This window comes from Triticum dicoccoides, chromosome 3B (assembly GCF_002162155.2).
Source record: "Triticum dicoccoides isolate Atlit2015 ecotype Zavitan chromosome 3B, WEW_v2.0, whole genome shotgun sequence".
NCBI classification, from domain to species: domain Eukaryota; kingdom Viridiplantae; phylum Streptophyta; class Magnoliopsida; order Poales; family Poaceae; genus Triticum; species Triticum dicoccoides.
In genome coordinates this window covers 533,115,139-533,139,249 of record NC_041385.1, presented here as the reverse complement: position 1 = coordinate 533,139,249, position 24,111 = coordinate 533,115,139, and the positions used below count along the sequence as shown (strand labels likewise).

General features: G+C 54.7%; 1 protein-coding gene across 1 annotated transcript; it reads left to right on the top strand.

Moving 5' to 3' along the window:
- The first annotated feature begins 2,417 nt into the window (after positions 1-2,417).
- LOC119281502 (lachrymatory-factor synthase-like) lies at positions 2,418-3,425 on the top strand. The gene is made up of 2 exons (XM_037562006.1): positions 2,418-2,636; positions 2,880-3,425. The coding sequence occupies exons 1-2, from the start codon at positions 2,542-2,544 to the stop codon at positions 3,310-3,312; spliced, it is 528 nt and encodes a 175-aa protein (XP_037417903.1). The 5' UTR covers positions 2,418-2,541; the 3' UTR covers positions 3,313-3,425.
- Positions 3,426-24,111: the final 20,686 nt, after the last annotated feature.

Sequence of the window (24,111 nt, the reverse complement as noted above, 5' to 3'; positions counted from 1 at the left end):
AAAACATCTGAAATCTGAATCTCTTCTTATGGAAGAAAGGGGCATTGGTAGTTAAATGGAGTGGTGCATGATCAGAGATCCTGGTAGACAAGGCCTGCAAAAGGTTGTCCGTGTGATCCAACTCCCAATCCACGGAGACCAACACACGATCTATCTTGGTAAGTGTGGGCCTCTCTCTCCCATTGGACCACGTGAATCGCGTCCCATGCATGTATAGCTCCTTGAGCTCATGCTCATCCTCGAATCGCCTAAATTTGTTCATCATGCCTCTGTTGAGGTTGTTATTGCTTTTTCCGAAGCTCTAAGGATCATGTTAAAGTCTCCTAAGATCATCCAAGCTCCCGGGCAAGTCGCTCTTCTTGCCGACAAGTCCTCAAGAAACTTGGTCTGGAGCTCATCCCCTTGCGGTCCGTAAACCACCGAAATCCACCATGGTGCGCTTCCTTTGGGTTGCACCCAATGTGTAAGGAAGTTAGCATCGTTCTTCACACCCACCACGTTCACCACAGTGGAGTCCCAAGCCAGCAGGATACCTCCACGGGTTTCATCCGAAGGCACGTAAGCAAAACCGTCGAAGGACGGCCCTAAGCATTGCATGACAATGTACTTATCGATTACATCCAGTTTAGTTTCTTGCAAGCAAACTAAACTAATCTTGACTATGTCGACCAACTCCTTGACCGCCTTCCTCTTGGCCGGGTTATTGAGGCCACGAACATTCCAGCGGATCAGTGTGGGGCTTAAATCCATGACATAGGAAGCCACCCACTCCTACACGCCACACGTGATGCTTATATAGCCTCAACACTTCTCACCATGCTCGCCTCCATGTCATGCAGGGGGTCAGTCTTGCCAAACAAGGCCGTGATCACTCTCACATGCTGCTCACGAAGAGGGGAGTCGAACAAGTCCTTGAGCTCCTGGACCGCCTCATCATCAGCAGTGAGATCCTCGGGAACCAGGCCTAGAGCCCTAAGCAGCACATTTTCCGCCGGGGTGGCCTTGGTGGTGCAAGTAGGAGCCAAACGCATCGTCGCGCGAGTGGTGCGCCTGGGGGTGAAAGGCTCTGTTTGCGGTCGGAGCGCCGCAACTTAGACTTCTTTCAGCAGAGGAGGGGCAAGCTTCTTCACAATGTTGGAGCAGAAGCTTTTGAGCCGGGTGAATGCCAAAGCTTCTTGCGAGGTCATCCCCTCCGTGAGGGTTGCTATGGCTCTTTGTTCTTCACGAGAAGTAGGCAAATGCGTCTCCACGTCTTCCAGGGCAGTCAGGTTGGAGAGGTCAGAGTCCAGGATGCCGGGGGTCACAGGAGGGGATGTCTCCGTACGTGCATGGCATGATTCCCATCACCGGCCCCACCATCCATCCCCACATGCAGCCTGAGTGGAGGGCCCGACGCGACCCACGTGCCCTCGTCCATGTCCTTATCTGCATGCCTCGGGATACCTTCAGTGGCTCCCTCCACGAGCGCCGAGAGGCCAGGCGCAGGCCCCATCGTGGCTTCTCCCGTGAAGAGGTTACTCCCATTATGACTAACCTTAGATGGAGCTGAGATTATTGTGCTGCCAGCTCACTCCATGTGAAGGGGTTAGCCCGACAATAGAATCATTTGCTGGAGGTGGCAGCCTGGATAAAAGGTGCACTAACCAGTCACTTGCAAAATTGCAATGTTTACGCATGGACATCACATCAGCACATTAGTATCCGGTGTTGAACTAGCACGATCAAAAGAGGCGGAAAGAGCAACGCATCATCTTCTCCCGTGACAGAACATGTGAGCTAGTATGCGCCTTTGCTTTTGTGGAAGCGGGTATTCGACATGCATGAGCATATATACAAACCGTATACATCTGGTGCCACATCAAAAGCTGGACTAGCTCATCTGGTTAATGAGATAAAGGATCTCATGAGGGAGAGGGAGTTTTTGTGTCTTCATATTAATCGAATGCAGAATAGGACTGCAGATCGTTTAGCCTATTTTTCAAGAATGAAACGCCGCACCAACTTGTGGTTGCAGGAGTCCGCAAATATCCTGGTTAGCTTGCTGGCAAGCGATTGTACAACTATTCCTTAATAATAAAGCTCCTTTGATGTCGCAAAAAAAAAGCTGGACTAGCTCAGCCACGTAACCCCGCTTCTGAGAGGCCTACGACACACATTGACAACCTACTCCGGTGGACTCAGGTCCATTCGTGCCAGCTAGAGAGAATATGTTGACAATACACATGCAATCTTTATTTTATGGTTCACAAGCCATGCAATGCAAGCAACGCGCGCATCTAGCTTGGGAGGAGGCACCCAGCGGTTTCCACCAGTCAGCCACTGGACACGCATGTGGTTGGACGTACGACCTGCCAACTAATCCTCTCGCGGGTCACGTTGTATATATCTACTACACGGCTAGAGGGCTAGGCACCCCCTCCTCTCCCTCATGAGTCGTGACCCTCGGTTCCTCGTCATATTCACCACGATCCCGAGGTTGCACTTGCACGAGTAACGCACCTGACGGCGACACTAGCGATCTAGCTGCGCAGGCGCCGGCACATGGCGCCTCACGACCCGGAGAGTGAAACGGCGGCGCCCGAGTGGCGCGGCACCGTGCGCGCCGCGGCGGCGGGGCCGACGCCCGACCAGGCGTGGGCTCTGCCAACATTTTGATTTTCGGTTTGTGATTTTTCTCGCTCTAGGCCGAGATGGCCGAATTTCGGTCATGTTTAAAAATTTCGGTCGAAATTTGACCAAATTTTGATTGAAATTTGATTAAAATTAGACCAAAAGTTCTCAAATTTGACCAATTTCGGTGGAAGATAAATTTTGCCCTAGGCCGAGATGGCCGAAATTCAGCCGAAATCCGTTTTTTTTTGCCGAAATTCAAAACACAGGGCTCTGCTGGGAGACTTCTGCTCCCTCAACAAGTGGGTGTCGCTGGTGGAGACTTGCCGGAGGCTGGAAGGCGACGACGGCCGGCCCGGGTGCGTCCGGTACTGCGCGGCGCCGGTGAACATGGCGGCGCCGGGGGAGGCGGTCGGCTGGTCCAAGGAGCGGCTCCTCGAGGTCGACGCCGCGGGGAGGTCCTACAGCTACGAGGTGGTGGAGACCAACAAGGGGTTCGGCAGGTACCGGGCGACCATCGGCGTGGAGCCCGACCCGGCCGGGTGCGCGGTCAGGTGGTCGTTCGAGGCCGATCCAGTCAAGGGGTGGACGCTGGAAGGCTTCGTGGGTTTCCTGGAGAAGCTCGCGCATGGCGTCGCCAAGAGGCTTGAAGAGGAGATCATGGTGAACGTCGATGGTGATCCTGCTTTGCCAATATTTTGATCTTGTTTTCCGCTTTTCCTAGTGATACTGGCGACAGTATGTTCGATCACAAGTCCATTCCATTTTGATTCAAAGCAATTCCATGGAAATTTTGGAGAACTCTACTTGGGAAATTTTCTTCTAGAGATACTTTGATTTGTTTGAAGTTAGAACTACCGAAAATATGTTCTAAAAAAAACTATATATGATACATGGCCTGTGTGGTAAGCTATCTTAAAATTAAATATATAGCAGCATAAAAGGATGGTATTCAATTTGGCTCTAGGGAGCACATGGTCCTGCGTGCTAAAAATGAATTTTACAAATGTCAAAAGAACTTGAAAAAATAGATGTGTTCATTGTCACACTCAAATGGTACATATGCAAATTTGCAGGTGAAAAACTTAATCATTTTGAGCTATGCAGAAACAAAACAAGTCGAATGCCAAATGTTACCTCCAAATATTACACTTAACTTTGTTTTTTAAGCACTGCTATCCCATATGGCATGAAAATTGTCAAGAACATTTACCACACTAATATAAGCATCTACACAAATTTTCAGAAATTTAAAATTTAAAATTTATTTATTTTGAGTTTACTATTTATTAGGGAGCATATGCTCCCTGGAGCCAAAATCCGCGTCCCTATCCAAAATATGTTCCGCGGGCTACTTGGCAGACAATCTTTTAGACATAATTATGAGGAATTGGCACGGGAGTATTGTGTCGGAGTAAATGACCACGGGTAGCCTAACCGGCTTCCATTGGCCCTTAGAAAAAACAACGGGCCGACCGGGCCTTGAAGCACCCAAGACACGGGGCCGCCTTCCTCCGGCCGGCTATCTCACAGGCCGGCTACCGGAAGGCGGCCCGGCCCTAAACTCTCTTGGAGGACACCATGATAGGGCCTACTCCAAGAAGCCGGCCACGGAAGGACCGACTCCAAGAAGCCGGCCCAAGAGGATTGATTCCAAGAGGCCGGCCCCAGGCAGGCAGGCAGGGGCCGTGCCCTAAAGGTCTGCACCCCCCATAACGATGATGGGACGGGGCGTGGCAAGAGTGGATCCTGCAATCCCCGAATCCCGAAGCACGCATGGCTACAGTACGCCGTACGGGACAACCATCACCCGTCTGACGCGGCACTGTTGCCATGCTGATCATGACGCCCTCCATGACGGGCTGCCAGTACGGCCCGTGGGCGGCGGGCCCCTTCCACCAGAGAGACGCCTGAAGGCGGCCTGGCCTCCCCCAGCCGGCCTGAGGCATGGCCGGCTTCCTATAGCCGGTTTGCTCCCCTCCTCGGGGCGTGCGCACCATTAAGAAGACAAGACGAGGTAAGGCTACAGTGAGAGTCCGCAAGGCGGCAGCACTATAGCCATGCTTACCTCGACAAAGCCCTCGTCATCAGAGGCGAGGCAACAGTAACCAGCCCCCGACAAGACCCCCACGCGGTGGGACCGGCCTGTCGACCGATGAGCCGGCAGCCGGCGGGACCCACCAGTCAGCGGGCCCCAGCAGTCGGCGGAGAAGCCGGCGGTCACAGACACTGACGGCTAGGGCCCATGCCCAGCCGGATTACCATTGTACCCCCGGGAGTAGGCCTATATAAACCCCCCGGGACACCCATGCAAAGGGTTAATCTGATATAGTTTTTAGACAGTACTAAAGGGAGAGGAGAGAGCTAGCCTTGCCCTTCTTCCTCCTTCCACCGAACAGCTCAAGGAGCCTCTTGTGGCCTCTTGTTGATCTAGTGATCATGCGGAGACCCCGTAGAGCAGGAGTAGGGGTATTATCTCCACGGAGAGCCCCCAACCTGGGTAAGATCCGTGGGTGTGCATGTCTTCGCCTTATCTCGTTTTCAGGCACCGGCGATGTTTTACTGGCTCCCACACAGATAAGCCATCCGTTGTCATATGTCGCACCTACCACCTGACATTTGGCGCCCACCGTGGGGCCAGGTGCACCGTCGTTCGGAGACCTGCTCTGGATGGGAACCTTTTTCCTCCCCCGCGAGCGTAGCCAGCCCGGCACGCCGATGGCGCTTGCCCCGACGCGCTGCAAAGCGTCGATGATGCCTGTGCAGCAAGCTGCCTCGCCGATCTTCTTGGCGAGGCTCGCATCTCCGAAGAGCCCGCATCCGACGCGGGCACAGGCTGCCCCGAGAGCCGCCTCGTCAGCCTCCTCGACCAACTCCACGTCTCCAGCGAGCCTACTGCACACTTGGAGTCGGTTGGCTCCACCGACCCGATGCTTGTCGACTCCGACACGGTGTCGCTCGACGCCTTCCCCACCAACGTGATCATCTTCGATGACCCTCTCCCTCGGGCCGACAGTGGCGGCAGCACTGTCACTGAGGTGCTAGTCATCATCCACGGCGTCACCTCGGACGAAAACGCCCGCGACGCCCTGCAGGCAACGCTGCACGATCTGTCCGCCCCCATCCCGGCGGATGCTGACGCCGAGACGCTGGAGGCACGCCACCTTGCTCTCCTTGCAAAGGGCCAGAGGATAGCCTCCATGAGACGCCTTACTGAAGCCCACCAGCGCGAAGTCGGCCGCGCCGCTTTCGGTACGCCACCTCCAGAAGGGCCGAGCCGAGCCGGCGTCATCAAGAAACACGGCGCGGCCATCGCCAGCATGCTGGGAGCGGACCGCCCAGTCTACGCCACGCCCCTTGAGAATCTACGCGCCGCCCAGTCAATCGTAGATGAGCTAAATGGACTGGGGGCCGATGAGCTCCCCTACATGACCAGACGCATCCAGCAGCTAATCGATGCGGCCGCAGAGCGGCACGAAGCCGGCGACCGAGCTGGAAGCCCCCCTCGCCGAGAGCACGGCGCGACGTCGCATACGCCGACTGCGGGCAGCGCCCGTGCGAGACAAGAGAAGGAGTCGGCTGCTAGCCGCAGCCGGACTCGAATCACCATCGAGCGCGATGCAGAAGGCCGCCCTCGAGGTGTGGAACGACGAGGCGACCCACCTCCTCCTCCGCCTCGTGGGGAGAGATATCCCACCCCGCCGCCGGTTGCGCATCCGACTCTCAGCGGTCGACTCGGTCGCCGCTAAGGAGTCGGCGAGAATGATGCCCGCCATCGGATCGACCGCCTTGCATGATCTCTGGCCCTGGAAGAAGAAGATGATGTTGGCCCGCCTTGTTTCGGCCCCCGCATCCGCGACAAGCCCTTCCCCAAAGGGTTCTCGCTCCCGAGAGACACGCCCAAGTACAACGGCTCCTTGAAGTCGGAAGATTGGTTGATCGACTACTCCACCGCAATCCGCATAGCAAACAGCAATAGGCGCGTTGCCATGAAATATGTCCCCCTGATGCTCCAAGGCACGGTGTGCACCTGGCTCAATAGCCTCAAGCCTTATAGCATCAACAGCTGGCTGGACTTCATAGAAGCCTTCATACGCAACTTCACCAGCACCTACAAACGGGCCCCCAAGCCCCGACAGCTCTCCTTGTGCGTACAAGGGCCCAATGAATTGACCCGCGACTACCTCACGCGTTGGGCCGAGCTCCGCAACTCCTGCGAGGGGGTGCACGAGGTTCAAGCCATACAGTACTTCACTGCTGGGTGCAGAGAGGGCACCCTCCTCAAGCACTGACTCCTCTGCGACGAGTCGGCTACCCTCAATGAGCTGCTGGTCATAGCAGACAAGTACGCCACGACCGACTCCTCAGTGAAGACTGAGCTCCGGGTAGACGCCTCTGGAAAAGTGCTGATGTCGGCTCCCAATACGCCGGCTGGAGAATCAAGCCGACGCCCGTATCAAAGTGACCACAAGCGCAAGGTCCCTATGTCGTCTTCCACAAGCCGGCAGGTGGCCACAGTAGAAGATGAGCAATCTGAGGGGCGGCCGGCACCCAAGAAGCAGAAGGGCGGCAGGCCGTCTTGGCAGCCGGCTTTCTCCTACAAGCAAACCCTCGATGCCCCCTGCAAGTTCCACGGCAGCGCGAAGCCGTCCAACCACACAACTCGGAAGTGCCATTGGCTCACGCGAATCTCCAAGGGCGAGGGGTTGTTGTCGCCTCCGCCTGCAGGCCAGCTGCCTCCTGCCCCACAGCAGCTGGCCGCTCGGCCGACAGTTGGAGCCATTCAAGACGAGTTCCCCGATGAACATGCCGCCTACGTCATCTTTACAAGCCAGACAGAAGACCGGCGCAGCCGGCGCCGACAACAGCAAGAAGTCAACGCGGTCGCCTCCAACAACCCCGAGTTTATGCACTAGTCGTAGAAGCCCATCAGCTGGAGCCAGGCCGATCACCCAGAGGTGATGCCGTCTCCTGGCTCCTGTGCATTGGTTTTGGACGCCACCCTCACGACAGAAAGGCGATCTGCCCGTTTCTCTCGCGTGCTGATAGATGGCGGGAGCAGCATCAACATACTGTACCGCGACACCATGGAGAAGCACAACATCAAGCCGAAGCAGCTCGTGCCAAGCCGGACTGTGTTCCATGGCATTGTGCCCGGCCTATCCTGCTCGCCAATCGGTAAGATCAAGATGGATGTCCTCTTTGCGGACAAAGATCATTTCTGCCTAGAGGCAATATGGTTTGAGGTAGTGGATTTGGAAAGCATACCATGCATTGCTTGGCCGACCTGCATTGGCCAAGTTTATGGCCGTGCCCCACTATGCCTACCTCAAGATGAAGATGCCGAGTTCCAAGGGCATCATCACCATAGCCGGAGACTACAAGAAGTCTTCTGAATGTGCAGCCGCTAGCAGCCGGCTGGCCGAGTCCCTTGTGATTGCTGAAGAGAAAAAGATGCTGAATCGAGTTGTGGCCATGGCTGGCAAGCGGCCGTCCTTGTCCCCTGACCCCAAGGAATGTGATGCTCAAGGTTCTTTCCAGCCGGCCAAAGAGACGAAGAAGATACCTCTGGACCCGGAGCACCCGGAGAGGTACGCTGTCATGGGCACCGGCCTCGACAGCAAATAGGAAAGCGAGCTCGTCGATTTCCTCCATGAGAATCGGGACATCTTTGCATGGTCTCCCAAAGACATGCCGAGTGTCCCGGCGGATTTCGCCGAGCACAAGCTACACGTCCGATCAGACGCCAAGCCGGTCAGGCAGTCCTTGCGCCGCCTGTCAAAAGAGAAGAGAAGAGTAGTCGGAGAAGAAATAGCCCGGCTTCTGGTAGCCGGCTTCATTATGGAAGTGTTCTTTCCAGAATGGCTTGCCAACCCGGTCCTGGTGTTGAAGAAGAACAAGCAGTGGCGCATGTGCATTGACTACACCAGCCTCAACAAAGCCTGCCCCAAAGATCCCTTTGCTCTGCCAAGGATTGATCAAGTGATAGACTCCACAGCCGGATGCGAGCTGTTGAGTTTTTTGGATGCATACTCGGGCTACCACCAGATAAAATTGGACCCAACTGACCGCCTGAAGACCGTCTTCATCACCCCATTCGGAGCTTTCTGTTACCTGACTATGACATTCGGCTTGAGAAATGCCGGTGCCACTTTTCAGCGTTGCATGCAAAAATGCCTCCTCAAGCAACTCGGCAGAAATGCCCACGTCTACGTAGACGATGTTGTGGTGAAGACGGAGAAATGCGGCACCTTGCTGGAAGACCTCAAGGAGACCTTTGAGAATTTTTGCCGGTTTCAGATCAAGCTCAACCCGGATAAATGCGTGTTCGGGGTACCAGCCGGCCAGCTTTTAGGCTGCCTGGTCTCCGAACGCGGCATCGAGTGCAACCCAGTCAAGATCAAGGCCATAGAGAGAATGAAGATTCCCACCAAGCTGCGAGACGTCCAAAAGTTCACCAGATGCCTGGCATCTTTGAACCGCTTCATCAGCCGGCTCGGAGAGAAAGCTCTACCCCTCTACCGACTCATGAAGAAGTCCACTCACTTCGACTGAAATGACCAGGCGGACCAGGCTTTCCACAAGCTAAAGAAGATGATGTCCACGCCGCCTGTCTTGGCGGCCCCGACTGAGAAAGAGCCCATGTTCCTCTACATCGCCGCCACCAGCCGGGTGGTCAGCACAGTTATCGTGGTTTAGCGTCCAGAAGAAGTCCGAGCTCAGCTAGTCCAGAGGCCGGTGTATTATTTGAGCGAAGTACTGTCCACCTCGAAGCAGAACTACCCGCACTATCAGAAGATGTGCTACGGTGTGTACTTCGCCTCCAAGAAGCTCAAGCCCTACTTTCAAGAGCATCCCATCACGGTCGTATGCACTGCCCCGCTCGCCGAGATCATAGGCAGCCGGGATGCATCCGGCCAAGTGGCGAAGTGGGCCATTGCGCTGGCTCCTTACACAATCTACTACCAGCCCCGCACCGCCATCAAGTCCCAAGCATTGGCTGACTTCCTCGTCGACTGGGCCGAGACCCACTACCTGCCACCGGCCCCCAACTCCACCCATTGGCGGATGCACTTTGACGGATCCAAGATGCGCACCGGCTTGGGAGCCGGCATCGTCCTACCTCTCCCAAAGGCGACAAACTTAGATACACATTGCAAATCCATTTTGCCGCTTCCAACAATGTGGCCGAGTACGAAGCACTCATACACGGGCTCCGGCTAGCCAAGGAACTCGGCATCCGTCGGATCATGTGCTATGGCGACTCGGACTTGGTGGTCCAGCAATCATCCGGCGACTGGGACACCAAGGACGCAAACATGGCAAGCTACCGCTTCCTCATTCAGCGGATCAGCGGATACTTTGAGGGGTGCGAGTTCCTCCACGTGCCACGGGCCGACAACGAGCAAGGAGATGCCCTGGCACGAATAGGCTCCACCCGGCAAGCTATACCAACTAGCGTCGCCCTCCAACGCCTTCTCAAGCCGTCTATCAAGCCGTCTCCGGAATCTAGTTCCATCTTTGTGCCGCCTGACCCCGACGCAGTCGGGTCCGACTTCAAGAACCAAGCAGGCGGCTCGGGGACTTCGACACCCGGCTCGGGGACTCCGACAGCCGGCTTGGGGACTGCCATAGTCGAACCCGGCCAGGGGACTGCTGCAGCCGGCCCAGGGACTGCACCAACATAGCAGGCGGCGGCCGACTCCAACTCCTCACAACCCAGCCCGCCCACCCTGGTTGCAGTAGCCGTTTTGGCGATAGAAGAAGTCACAGCTCCATCATGGGCCCAGCCCATTCTCCACTTCATGATAAACGGAGAGCTGCCGACCGACGAGATCTCGGCAAGACAAGTCCAACGCCGAGCCGGAGCATACACAATAATGAATCGAGAGCTTGTTAGGCGCAGCGTTACTGGAGTCTTCTAGCACTGCGTCGAGCCAGAGAAAGGCGTAGCAATCCTCGAAGACATCCACCAAGGCGAATGCGGCCACCATGCCGCCTCAAGGGCACTCGTCGCCAAAGCTTTCCGCCATGGATACTTTTGGCCCACTGCTTTGGAGGATGCCAAGGAGTTAGTCAAACACTGCAAAGGGTGCCAAATCTTCGGCTCCAAGCAACACCTGCCGGCTTCTGCACTCAAGGCCATCTCCCTCACTTGGCCCTTTGCCGTCTGGGGGCTGGACATGGTCGGCCCATTCAAGACGGCGCATGGCGGCATGACACATCTGCTTGTCGCTGTAGACAAATTTACCAAGTGGATTGAAGCAAAGCTGATCAAGAAACTGAACGGGCCAACTACCATGACATTCATTGTAGACATTACAACCCGGTATGGAGTACCACACAGCATCATCACCGACAATGGCATGAATTTTGCCAAGGGAGCACTGGCACGTTTCTGTGCGACACAGGGCATCCGACTGGACTTAGCGTCCGTTGCCCACCCGCAGTCAAACGGCCAAGTCGAGCGAGCAAATGGCCTCATCCTCGCCGGCATCAAGCCCCGACTGGTCGTGCCACTGGAGCGTTCGGCCGGCTGCTGGCTCGACGAGCTGTCGGCCATCCTTTGGAGTCTGCGCACTACCCCGAACAAGTCAACCGGCTTCACCCCTTTCTTCCTTGTATATAGTGCCAAGGCTGTCATCCCAACTGACATCGAGTTCGAATCACCTCGGATCACCATGTACACGGAGGCGGAGGCCAAGGAAGCACTAGAAGACAGCATCGACTTGCTGGAAGAAAGCCGGCTATTAGCCCTCAGCCAGTCCGCCATCTACCAGCAGGGTCTACGCCGTTACCACAGTCGGAGGGTCAAGTCAAGATCTTTCCAAGAGGGTGATCTTGTGCTCCGGCTGATCCAGCGAACAGCCGGCCAGCACAAGCTCTCGGCCCCTTGGGAAGGCCCCTTCGTCATCAGCCGGGCTCTAGGCAATGACTCCTACTACCTGATCGACGCGCAGAAGCCGAAGGCACGCAAGAGAGACGATTCCGGCAAGGAGTCGGAGCGACAATGGAACGCCAATCTTCTCCGAAGATTTTACAGTTAAAATGCAGTATGTACCACGCTACCTTTTGTATTTAGTATGAGACAACGGGCTCCCCGAGAAGTTCTCGGGGACTACCCTCTTTTATCTATGAATGTCGGGTATCATACCCATGGTTATTTCACTACATTCATTTTTCCATCCGGCACCGGGTTCGACTAGTCGGCCCGGGGACTTGCCGCCTTGAGTTATGTCCAAGTTCTACCTGCAGTCAAACAAGTAATGTGCCGGCACCCAAGCCCTCTCTTGTGAAAGTCGCAGTTCGAAGAACCGGCTGTCCGACTAGCAAGAGCCAAAGGCGGAAAAGGGAGCCCACATGAAAAACGGCTAAGGACTAACGAACTTACATAACACAAGTCGGCTCCCCCCCCCCCGCCAACCGGCTGTCGAAGTAGTCGGCTCGCCGGCTTCCCTTCTTACTCTGCTACAATCTAAGAAAGCTTGAGTACTTGCCCTCCTAGACGGCCAATTCCTTACCCGGCCACAGACTGCAGAGCAGCTGTCCGGCTGGGAAAGGCGGTGGCCAAAGGAGGGCGGCAAACGAAAACAACCCAAAGATAAAAGGCAAGTAGGAATGGAAGCCAAGCACATGCATGATTATATTTACACAAAAGGCCTTCGAGAGGCCGACATTCGGCAAAGTTTGAATACACCCCCAGTGGCTGGAATTGGGCAAAGTTAATAAAAGCTATTCAAAGAGTGACAAGCAGGAAAGTAAAAACGGCGAGCCAAGCCAAGGGAGGAAATGGGGCGTCCGGCAGATCGGTGGAGACGGTGGTGTCGACTGGAGGAGTGGCCGGCTGGCGAATCTCGGCCTGATCGTCACCTGCGGCAGGTAGTGCATTAGCACGCGCCTCGTTGCTGGAGGCATGATCAGGCTGAAGCTGGCTGGCTGCTTCACCATCCGGCACAACGTCTTCACCGTCTTCCTCCTCCTCCTCTTCGCTCTTGTCGCTGGAGTCGATCTCCTCTGCCGAGTCTTCACCGTCGGCCAGGTTCAGCCCGAACCATTCCTCCGGCTGCGCGACGCCGTCTTCGTTCACCTCAGGAGCAAAGGCGCTGGTGTCGGTGAAGTCGGTGATTGCCGAGGCGTGCTGGATGATAGCCGACCGCACCGCCTCCAGCTCCTCGTCAGCCTCCTGCCGCTAGGTGCGCAGCTGGTCCAAGTTCAGCCCAGGATACCAAGTCCGGACGAACTCCAGCACCCATTGAGCACCGGACCGCGCTGTTGAAGCCTTCCAGGCCTTGAGGCGGCCGACTGCGACCTCCAGCCAATCGGCAGTAAGGCTGGGGGTGCGGGGAATCACCTCGCCAGGCCAGAGGGCGGCCAGTACCTGCGCTCCAGCATGCTGAAGCCGGCAGAGCATGCGGTAGGCCGGCTGGAGGCGGGCTTGGATCGCTAGAAGCTGCTCCTCAAGCGACCGGTCGGCGTCCGGTGCGACCTCAACCCCAGCTTGCCGTCGGGCCTCACGGTGAGCTTGATGGCTTGGTTGGCGGCGACGGAGTAGCCGGGGAAATATTCTTCACAAAGAAGAAGGAAACAGAGCAAGTCAGAAGATAAACCGGATTACAAGGACGGGCCAAAAGGTGAAGAAGAAGGCGGCCTACCGTCAATCAAATCCTCGACCCGGCCATAGCCTTCGCTCAGAGCCTGCCTCGCCTCAGCCCAGCTCGCCGCCTCAGTCTCATACTCGGCTTTGAGGGCGGCCTCGCTGTCCTATGCTGCCTTCAGGGCCGCCTTGTGGCTCTCCTCCTGGTCGGCCAGTTTCTTGGCCAGACGATCACGCTCCTGAAACAAGGCATTGAACTCGTCCTCCCTGGTGCAAAGGGCGGTCTGGGCCACACCCAGCTGCTGCCTCAAGTCGGCATTGGCTCCTGCCAATATCAAGAAGAAGAAATTAAGAAAGAAGTCGGCAAGAAAGATCCGACCCGACTGCTCAGCAGTCGGCCCGAATCTCGGGGACTACACCCAGTGGGTGCGCTGACGCGCCCCCACATGAGATAAAAAGACAAAGCACTCACGCTGGCTCTCCGTCAGATCGGCGGCCTTCTGGTTCATTTCCCGGGCCTAGGAGTTGAAGGTAGCGGCGTGGAGGTTGTGATAATCCTGCAAACAGGACGAAGGTGCGAGCAAGAACAAGTCATTAAACCAAAGTCTTCTGAAAAGTTCCAAGCCGCCTGCTCAGCAGCCGACTTGGAACTCGGGGACTACACACAGTGGGTGCGCTGACGCGCCCCCACGAAAGAAATCAAGAGCAATAAAACTCACCCGAATGACCGACCGCGTCGTGAGAAACTCTTGGGTACACTGCTTCAGCGCAGTGGCCTGAGCCTGAAGCCGGCTACGGACATCCTGTGCTGCCAGATTCAGCGCTGCTGTCCCACCGCTCGTCGTCCACCCTGGCGAGCCGGCGCTGGCCGTCTCCAGGTCGTGCAACAACGAGCTGGAGTCGGCGTCCCTCTGCGGGTCCGGCTCTCAAGCTGCACTCACCGCATGTCGACGAGTCAGTGACAATAGCACAAGATCCGCCCTTGCAGTCGGCTCGCCCCCAGCCGGCTTCTCAGGCTGCACTTCGGGCTGGCCGCCTTGCCCGTCCCAGCTGACAGAGGCGGCACCACCTCTCCCTCCGGGACGACTACGTCGCCCCCCTCCCTCTCCATCACCGGCGGGTTGCGGCCGGTTTCCTCCAGCGGGGGCACCGGGATATCAGGGGCCACGGTGCGGAGGGGGATGACGAGTTGCGAAGGCTGGCTATGCAGGGCCTCCGCCGCCCTCTCTGCGGCCTCGGCCTCCGCCTGGGCCTTGGCCGCTGCGTCGACCTGCGCCTCAGCCGACTCTGTCGTCGTCTCCTGAGCCGCCTCGGTGGCGGCTGCCCTCCGCTCCTCCGCCTCCCGCTCGTCCCGCGCCTCCCGCATGTTCCGCTCCATCGCCGCTTGGAGCTCGGCGCGAGGGTCTACGTGGCGGGAACTCGCAGATCCTTTCGCCCCGCCGACTATGGAGGCGGCGGTAGTCCGCTCAAGAGAAAACGGAGCCCTGGTTGGTAAAACAAGAAGAGACTTAGAAGAACATCGACTGAAGAAAGAAAGAAAGGCATGCGAGAATCAATACTTATGACGAAACCGCCTGTGGCTGCTTCACCACCTTGCGGAAGCGGGCCGCCTTCGCGGGCGCCTCGTCCCGCTTGGTCACCGCCGTGGAACCCTTGGGCTTCTTCGGCCGCCCGCCGAAGAGAGTCAGTGCCGCCCGGCGTTTCTGCGCGCCGCCCCGCGCAGCCAGCCCGCCGGAAGGGCCGGCACCTTGATGGTCGGACGCCGTCTGGCGGCACGGATTAGGGTCGGCCTCGTCATCGTTAGGCCAGTCATCAAAGCCGGCGGTGAACCCGGAGCCGCCTGTCTCGCCGCCTCCTCCTACTGCGTCGTCGTCTAGGGCGGCCGCCCCCAAGTCGGGGTCGTCGAGGTCGTCCACCATGCGGTCAGGGGCGAACTCTCGTTCCGCCCCCGCGGTCCCGGCCGAAGGATGAAGGAGGGGGTTCTGATTAAAAAAACAAGCCGACTGGTCAGAGGCCGGCCAGAGAGAATTTGGCAATAAGGAAAAAGGAAAAGAAAGAAATCTTACCACAGGCGGGGGGTTGGCACGAGAATACGGCTCCTTGCCATACTGCCACTCCTCGGTGAGCTTGCAGTTGGCGATGTAGTTCACAATGTAAGATACCTTGTCGTGAGGCATCTCCCTGGTGCTCAGACGGGTTGGGTCGAAGCGGCCGCTCATCTGGCAGATCAGATGAGGCCGGCCTTGGAGCAGGAGTACCCGACGCTCGACAAAGGCGGCTATCAAGTCGGACCCAGTCAGACGCTCCGACTGGATCAGCACCTGAAGTCGGGCGACGGCACCAGCTCGAGCCGGCGTCAGCAACCTGGCCCGAAAGGACCACGAGGGCTGCCTCCTAGGCGGCGGGCCGGCAACGTAAGCCGGCAAGTTGACGTAGTCGTCGTGCGGAACGACATTCTTCATGTAGAAATAGGACTTCTGCCAGAGCTTCACCGACTGGATCAGCGCGATGGACGGGGACGGGTTGTCGGCTGCGGATCTCCGGATGGCGATGAAGGCACCGCATGGAGCTGGCACGCCTGCGACAACCGTGCCGAGCTTGGACTGGAAGAACTCCCCCCAGAGCTCGATGGTGGGGAGGACGCTGAGGAAGCCTTTGCACAGCGTGACGAAGGCCGACAACAGCACCACCGTGTTGGGACTAAGGTGGTGCGGCTGAAGATGGTAAAAATCGAGAAACGAGCGCAAGAAGCCGCTCGCAGGAAGGCCGACGCCGCGCAGGCAGTGCGAGTAGAAGATCACTCGCTCGCCCTCCTCCAGCGCCATCGAAACCTCCCTCGCCAGCGCGAGGCGGACCCGCACGAGATCTTCGCCTGGCAACCATCGTGTCTTGCGGAGGAAGTCGATGTGGTCGTCGCGGACGTTGGAGCCGTCCCAGGAGCTCGACGTCGGGGCCATGGAGACGCAAGGGCGATGGAGAGCGCGACGACGGAGAACTCGAGGTGTGGTGGTGGCAAGACTGCGGCGCGCTAAGAAGAGTGGCGGGATGGTGGCGTCGCGGAGAGCCGCTGCGGCGACGGAGAGGAAGAAGAAGGTGATGGCGGAGCGAGGGCGAGTGTGCGAACGATTGCCGCTCCCCCTCCTTGCCCCTACTTATAGCCTCATGCGGCAAAGCCGAGGAGGCGAGGCACGGGGGGCGTGGGATTAACTGCGCCCACTCCCCCACGTCCCGCGATTATCGCGCCTATATGGCGAATGGGAACCACCGTTGGGAGACGTGCGGTCGGTTCGGGCCGCACAAGATCCACGCACGGGCCGAGGCATGGAAGTGGCGGGCCCCGGCCTGCGGCAGCGTCCCATCACGCGCGTGGGCTGGCAGGCCCTTCCAGCCGGAGAGTGCCACGTGGCGTGCAGGCGGCGGGCGGCCAGCCCGCCACCTGGCAAGCGCGCCAGCTGGTTCCCGCCCTCAGATTTCAAGAAAACTTCGCCGAGAAGGCACGCATAAGAGAAGCCGGCTCCAAGCTGCCTGCTCTTCGGGATAGGAAGCTGGCCGAGCTTCTCGATTTCCCCTTCAGCCGCGAAGCCCAACCAGCTTTGGGGACTACTGTCGGAGTAAATGACCACGGGTAGCCTAACCGGCTCCCATTGGCCCTTAGAAAAAACAACGGGCCGACCAGGCCTTGAAGCACCCAAGATGCGGGGCCGCCTTCCTCCGGCCGGCTATCTCACATGCCGGCTACCGGAAGGCGGCCCGGCCCTAAACTCTCTTGGAGGATGCCACGGTAGGGCCGACTCCAAGAAGCCGGCCACAGAAGGACCGACTCCAAGAAGCCGGCCCAAGAGGATTGACTCCAAGAGGCCGGCCCCAGGCAGGCGGCCAGGGGTCGTGCCCTAAAGGTCTGCACCCCCCATAACGATGATGGGACGGGGCGTGGCAACAGTGGATCCTGCCGCCCCTGAACCCCGGAGCACGCATGGCTATAGTACGCCATACGGGACAGCCATCACCCGTCTGGCACGGCATTGTTGCCATGCTGATCATGACGCCCTCCACGACGGGCTGCCAGTACGGCCCATGGGCGGCGGGCCCCTTCGACCAGAGAGACGCCTGAAGGCGGCCTGGCCTCCCCCAGCCGGCCTGAGGCATGGCCGGCTTCCTATAGCCGGTTTGCTTCCCTCCTCGGGGCGCGCGCACCATTAAGAAGACAAGACGAGGTAAGGCTACAGTGAGAGTCTGCAAGGCGGCAGCACTGTAGCCATGCTTACCTCGACAAAGCCCTCGTCATCAGAGGCGAGGCAACAGTAACCAGCCCCCGATAAGACCCCCACACGGTGGGACCGGCCTGTCGACCGATGAGCCGGCAGCCGGTGGGACCCACCAGTCGGCGGGCCCCAGCAGTCGGCGGAGAAGCCGGTGGTCATAGACACTGACGGCTAGGGCCCACGCCCAGCCGGATTACCATTGTACCCCCGGGGGGTAGGCCTATATAAACCCCCCGGGACACCCATGCAAAGGGTTAATCTGATATAGTTTTTAGACACCACTAAAGGGAGAGGAGAGAGCTAGCCTTGCCCTTCTTCCTCCTTCCACCGAATAGCTCAAGGAGCCTCTTGTAGCCTCTTGTTGATCTAGTGATCATGCGGAGACCCCGCAGAGCAGGAGTAGGGGTATTATCTCCACGGAGAGCCCCCAACCTGGGTAAGATCCGCCGGCGTGCATGTCTTCGCCTTATCTCGTTTTCAGGCGCCGGCAATGTTCTACTGGCTCCCACACAGATAAGCCATCCGTTGGCATATGTCGCACCTACCACCTGACATATTGAGTGTTACTTCTTCACAAAGATAAGAATGTCAAACGATCGCTTCATACATGTCCCCGCTCATCAATTTTTTTCTTCAAACCACGCGATGACCCCCTTTTTGTTCAAACAAACCCTCACATCCTTGATTTTTGGGAAAGAAATCCCTTGCAAGCAAACAACAAAATCAACTTATGTATATTTATTGTTGCATATGGATTCTTTCCACATAGCATATCTCAATCTCAACCAAACCAAAAAAAAAATCTACATTGAACTACTTGAATAAAGTTGTTCCAGTTGCAACGCACGGGTATTTGGCTAGTTGTTTTTAAATTGACGGTTTTCTCATGTTTTATGGTATGAGATTTAGCCGGTATCCAATGTTTATTCACAGTGTAGCGTTGCTCATATGCATGTGAATATGTTGTTTGGTATTAATAAAAGGTTAGGTGTTTTTGTTGGGTTATATGTATGCTATGTAGGAACGATATATTTTTAACAAAAGGTGTATTTATTCACCCATGCAAATTATGTACTCATGTCACTACCATCTAATACACGCAGATACCTTGGGCCCATCGGGTTTCAGAACCTAGAGACTAGAGTAGTGCATAAGGACCCATGGCAAGCAAGGGCCTTGACCCAATAAGGAAGGGTGGGTAACTAAAAGGATGAGAAAATTATGCTTTCGGGACCTCAGATTGTACTCTCGCATTTCATATTGCCTATAATGTGGTAAGATATATGCATGATACAGGCAAGCATTTCCTATCATGGCAGGAAACTTGCTTGCATTAGTGGAGAGATGCACCTCTTATCACCAAGGAAAAGCGCATGGAACCCGAGATTATCAATACAATCAATGGTCCTATATTCCACATCAACACATAAAATCAATGTTTACGTAATGCCAGTGAGCACATCCATAAGCCCGCCTTTAGACACACTAAATATTGTTCCACTGCACTAAGTGCAATGTAACAACCTAGGAGTAACACTTTCCTTAGAAATTGATTGTTCATCTCATAAGCATCTTACGATCATCATATTTCATTTAGCTTTAATTTTAAATGAGGATTTAATCAAGCCTCATGTTTTCCTAAAGGACTAAAACCCTAAATTTTGCAAGATTTCCAAATATGCCTTCTCAACACCCTAGACAATTTGATCAGAGTCTCATATAGTTATGTCGGCCCTCCCAAACTTTTAAGGTTCTAAGGATTTCATTTGGATTTTGGATTTCACCCAAAAACCTAACTTATTATTTAAATTTTATTTATTAGTAATTAATACATCATTTTTTCACATCTATGTACCAAGCCTTCACTTGAAACTTTCACATAGCCTTCTCATATTATTTGAGAGCTACCCAGATTATTTCATGATTTTATCCCAAGCCAATCACCTTCCTATATTCCAACCCAATTTAATAATTAAATTTGAGTTATTTTCCAAATATATAGATTTATCATCCCTACAACCTTGGATTTTTTGTGGGGCCTAGTCATGGTCTCAAGAGGCCACCTTCAATATTTCACCTTTTGGTTTCCTTGAACCCTCAAATATTTTGAAACACGAGCCAAAAAAATTAAAACTAATTAAATAAATAAAACTCTCTTCTCCTAACGGGCTAGCCCACTACGCGCTCCTTAACTACGTTGCGCCCAGTGCGTAAATTAACTATCATATGCCTAACTACCAAAACCCTAACCTTAACCAGGTTGTAACATAACAACCAAGCACCTCCACACAGGAACCCTACCAACCGACCACCTTTGGATCCTCAAACATGCTCGGATTCTGCTCTGGAAGTTGGATAGGATCATCCATATGCTCAAATTTCAAAATCCTAAATCTATGACAGATTAGAAATAGGTCTCAAATAGTGCATCGAGGATAAAGTAGTCGTCCAACAAAAGCATATGCCTTTGTGTCATATTCTGACTCATCACTCAATGTCCCTTCATCGATCCTTTGAAATTGAAAACATGTTCCTCCACATGTTTTGCATCTTCAATAATCGCATGCATCTCACTGTTTCATCCTCATATTGGTCCTCATCTGACTAGAACGTGTCAATGAACTTGACGTAGAAGCACTCCTCGCCCAAATACATCGTGTGTGCTAGTAAACAACAAAACATCAATTAATTTGGTTATGAAATTTGTGGGAACACTTGCCGGGCGTGATGTCTGTCATGGACGACAATATGCAGGGGAAAAGGGTACCTAGGCGGCTGTCGGACCAGGGGTGGAAGGGATGCGTAGGAAAATCAGGGCTGACGGACAGGTGGAGCGGCGGAGGACCGGCAAGGCCTTGACGATGGAGTGAGTGGTACAACAGTGTCGATCTCGGACTACATAGATATAAATCAAGGGGGAGGGTGAGAAAATCAGGACTTCAGTTGGGCTTGGATGGACTAAGATGTCAGAGGCCTACGTGACACAGGTCCGGACACGTGTAAACCTTCCACAACTTTGCTTTTGATTTGCAGGATTTCAGACATTCGAACCACGCCATGGACATTCGATGCACGACATTGTATGGCCTAAGAGCATCTCTAGCGGATCCCGTAAAAGAGCCCAAAACTGTAAAACATTTGCCTTTTTACAGTTTTGATCATCAAAACATGCATTGAATAGATCCTCCAAAATGGCTGGATCCTGCAATATTATCCAGCATCCCCTAAAAAAGCCCTTGTACCCTAGATACAGAGTTGTGTAGGCAATTTTTTACAATGAATTGAAAATGAGAAACGGCGGGTGGGAGGGAACTTTCAGCTCCCAAGCCTTCTGTCCTTGCCACCACTACCACCGTCCAAGGTCCATTCCGGCCATCCCACCATCGTCGTTGCATAGAGAGCGTCCGTCACCGCCGCTCCAATTTTCGGGGAAATTTTGGCCAATTTGGAGCTTCCCAACTAGAGCACCACCATCACCATTACCAAACTCGAGTAGAGCATGGGGAGGGCGCGAGCGGAGTAGGGTGTGGGTGTTGGGGAACATTGCATGGGAAACAAAAAATTTCCTACGCTCACCAAGATCAATCTAGGAGATGACCATCTACGAGAGGAGAGATTGCATCTACATACCCTTGTAGATTGTTAAGAGGAAGCATTAAGAAATGCAGTTGATGTAGTCGAACGTCTTCATGATCCAATCACGATCCGTCCCGCGAACTCCCGATCCAAGTGCCGAACGGATGGCACCTCCGCGTTCAACACATGTATGGCTTGATGATTCCTTCACCTCTTTGATCCAGCGAGTGATGGTGAAGTAGTAGCTCGAGTCCTCCGACAACATGACGGCATGGTGGCAGTGGTGGTGGAGAAATCTCAGCAGAGCTTTGCTAAGCACTACGGAGAAGAAGATAGCTATGAGGGAGAGGAGGAGCAGTGTCGTGGCATGTATAGATGCGTATATGTGCGGCTGCCCTCTCTCTACCTCTCTATACATAGGGGGGATGGAGGAGAGGAGGGGCACCCCTAGATCCAATCTAGGGGGTGGCGACCACAAGAGGGAAACCCTAGATGGGTTTTCCCCCTAGGTGACTTGGCCCCCAAGCCAAAGTGGTGGGAAGCCCTAGGGGCGCCCCCAACCCTCCTGGTTACATGACATGGGGTGAGGGGGGCGCTCAGCCCCTCGGTGGGCTGGTTTTCCCCTCCCCTTGGCCCATGAGGCCCCCCAACACTTGCCGGGCCCCCGGAAACACCTTTTGGTCATGCTGGTCATCACCCGGGACCCCCAGAACAATTCCAGACTCCAATAACCTTCGCCCAATATATCAATATTCACATCCGGATCATTCCGGAGTTCCTCGTCGTGTCCGGGATCTCATCCAGGACTCCAAACAACCTTCGGTAACCACCATAATGACTCAACTATACTTATATCATCACCAAATGTTAAGTGTGCAGACCTTGCGGGTTCGAGAACTATGTAGACATGACCGAGACACCTCTAAAGTCAATAACCAATAGCGGGACCTGGATGCCCATATTGGTTCCTACTTATTCTACGAAGATCTTATCGGTCGAACCTCGATGCCAAGGATTCAACTAATCCTGTATGCAGTTCCCTTTGTCTATCGATATGTTACTTGCCCGAGATTCGATCGTTGATATCCCCATACCTAGTTCAATCTCGTTACCGGCCAATCTCTTTACTCGTTCCGTAATACAAGATCTCGTGGCTAACTCATTAGTCACATTGCTTGCAAGCTTCTTGTGATGTTGTATTACCGAGAGGGCCCAGAGATACCTCTCTGTCATACGGAGTGACAAATCCCGGTCTTGATCCATGCCAACTCAACAGACACCCTCAGAGATACCTGTAGAGCACCTTTATAGTCACCTAGTTACGTTGTGACGTTTGGTACACACAAGGTACTCCTCCGGTGTCAGTGAGTTGCATGATCTCATGGTCATAGGAACATATACTTAACATGCAGAAAATGATAGCAGTAAACTTGACACGATCATATGCTACGTCCATAGTTTGGGTCTTGTCCATCACGTCATTTTCCTAATGACGTGATCCCGTTATCAAATGACAACTCATGTCTATGACTAGGAAACCATAGCCATCTTTGTTCGATAAGCTAGTCTGATAGAGGCTTACTAGGGACATGTTGTTGTCTATGTACCCACACATGTATTTGAGTTTCCAATCAATACAATTATAGCATGGATAATAAACAATTATCATGAACAGGGAATATGATAATAACTAATTTATTATTGGCTCTAGGGCATATTTCCAACAGTGGGGAGCTATCAGTGCAGCATGGGCAGGGACACGACCTCGCCGCGGCGTTGCAAGCAAGGTGGGCGAGCGGCGCAAGCAGTCTGGCGTGTTGCACCGGCTTGAGATGTAGGAGGGCTACTGCACGGGCTGCAGTGGCCTACTGTGGGGTGGCTGCGATCAGGGCAAGTCCGTCGGTGGGTCAAAGCAGCGGCGACGGCCTACTGTGAGTCTCCATGAGGAAGACGAAAGGGAAACCAAAATGAATATAACGCCGATAACTGCCACACGCGTGGCACAATGGACACCCGACCGCGCGAGTTGTCTGGTCGTACCCAGGAGACAGCCCACACGATCCTGTGTGGGCAAAGATTAAAATTGCCCACACGGTGCAACTACGACGGCCCACACGACCCTCTGTGGCAACTGCTCACCCCCATCCCGTGAGCACGAATGCGTGTGTAATCAACTTTAGTTGTCATGTGTAATTAACTGTAGTTGCCATGTCTGCCATGTATCATTAAATATAGTTGTCATGTGTAACTAATTGGAGTTGCCACGTGTGGTCAAACCATAGTTGCCATATATTATCAACCATAGTTGCGTGTGTGATTAACTAGTTACCATATACGCACACCGGTAGTTGCCGTGTGTGGTTAAACCATAGTTGCCATGTATGGTCAACCATAGTTGCCCTGTGTGATTAACTAGTTGCCGCATATGCACGCATGTAGCTGCCATCTATCACCATCTGAGCGTCGTGTGGGCGAAGAGCAGTTTCGCCCACACGTTCAGGCGAGCGTCCTGCGTCTGTTCGGGCCAGGAGCGCCACACGTGTGGCACTAAATGATAACACCCACACGACGTTGGGTGCTTACGTGGCTCTCCACCCACATGGCAACTGCTTCAAAATTCATGCAAATGGATCGAAGGGCATCGAGTGCATGTGGGCGTGTTGATAAGTGCCACACGAATGAGCGCTATCATTTGGGATAGAATATCCCCACTAGTAGGTGGACTCCACATGAAATGTCCGGTTTTTGTGTAGGGTTTGAGGTATCTGTTCTCTCCCAGCTCATAAGAAAAAGCTTTTAGGAGAAGTTTGTTTCATCTTTTTTGGTTTGTCGCATGTTTATGGTATAAACGGAAATCGTTGCATGCGTTTGGCGACAACCCTATGTAATCGCGTCCCTTTGTAATAAGGTCCGGACCATCTATCGGTCAATACCCCCTATGCCCCACTGGCACTGGACTACCGGTTTCCTTACTAGTGATGACTCCCTCGAGCCTCTTGCCCCCCTCCTCCCCCACGACTCCCTCCTCTCCCCGATCTGCCCTGCGCCGCCGCCTTCCCTCGACCCCCC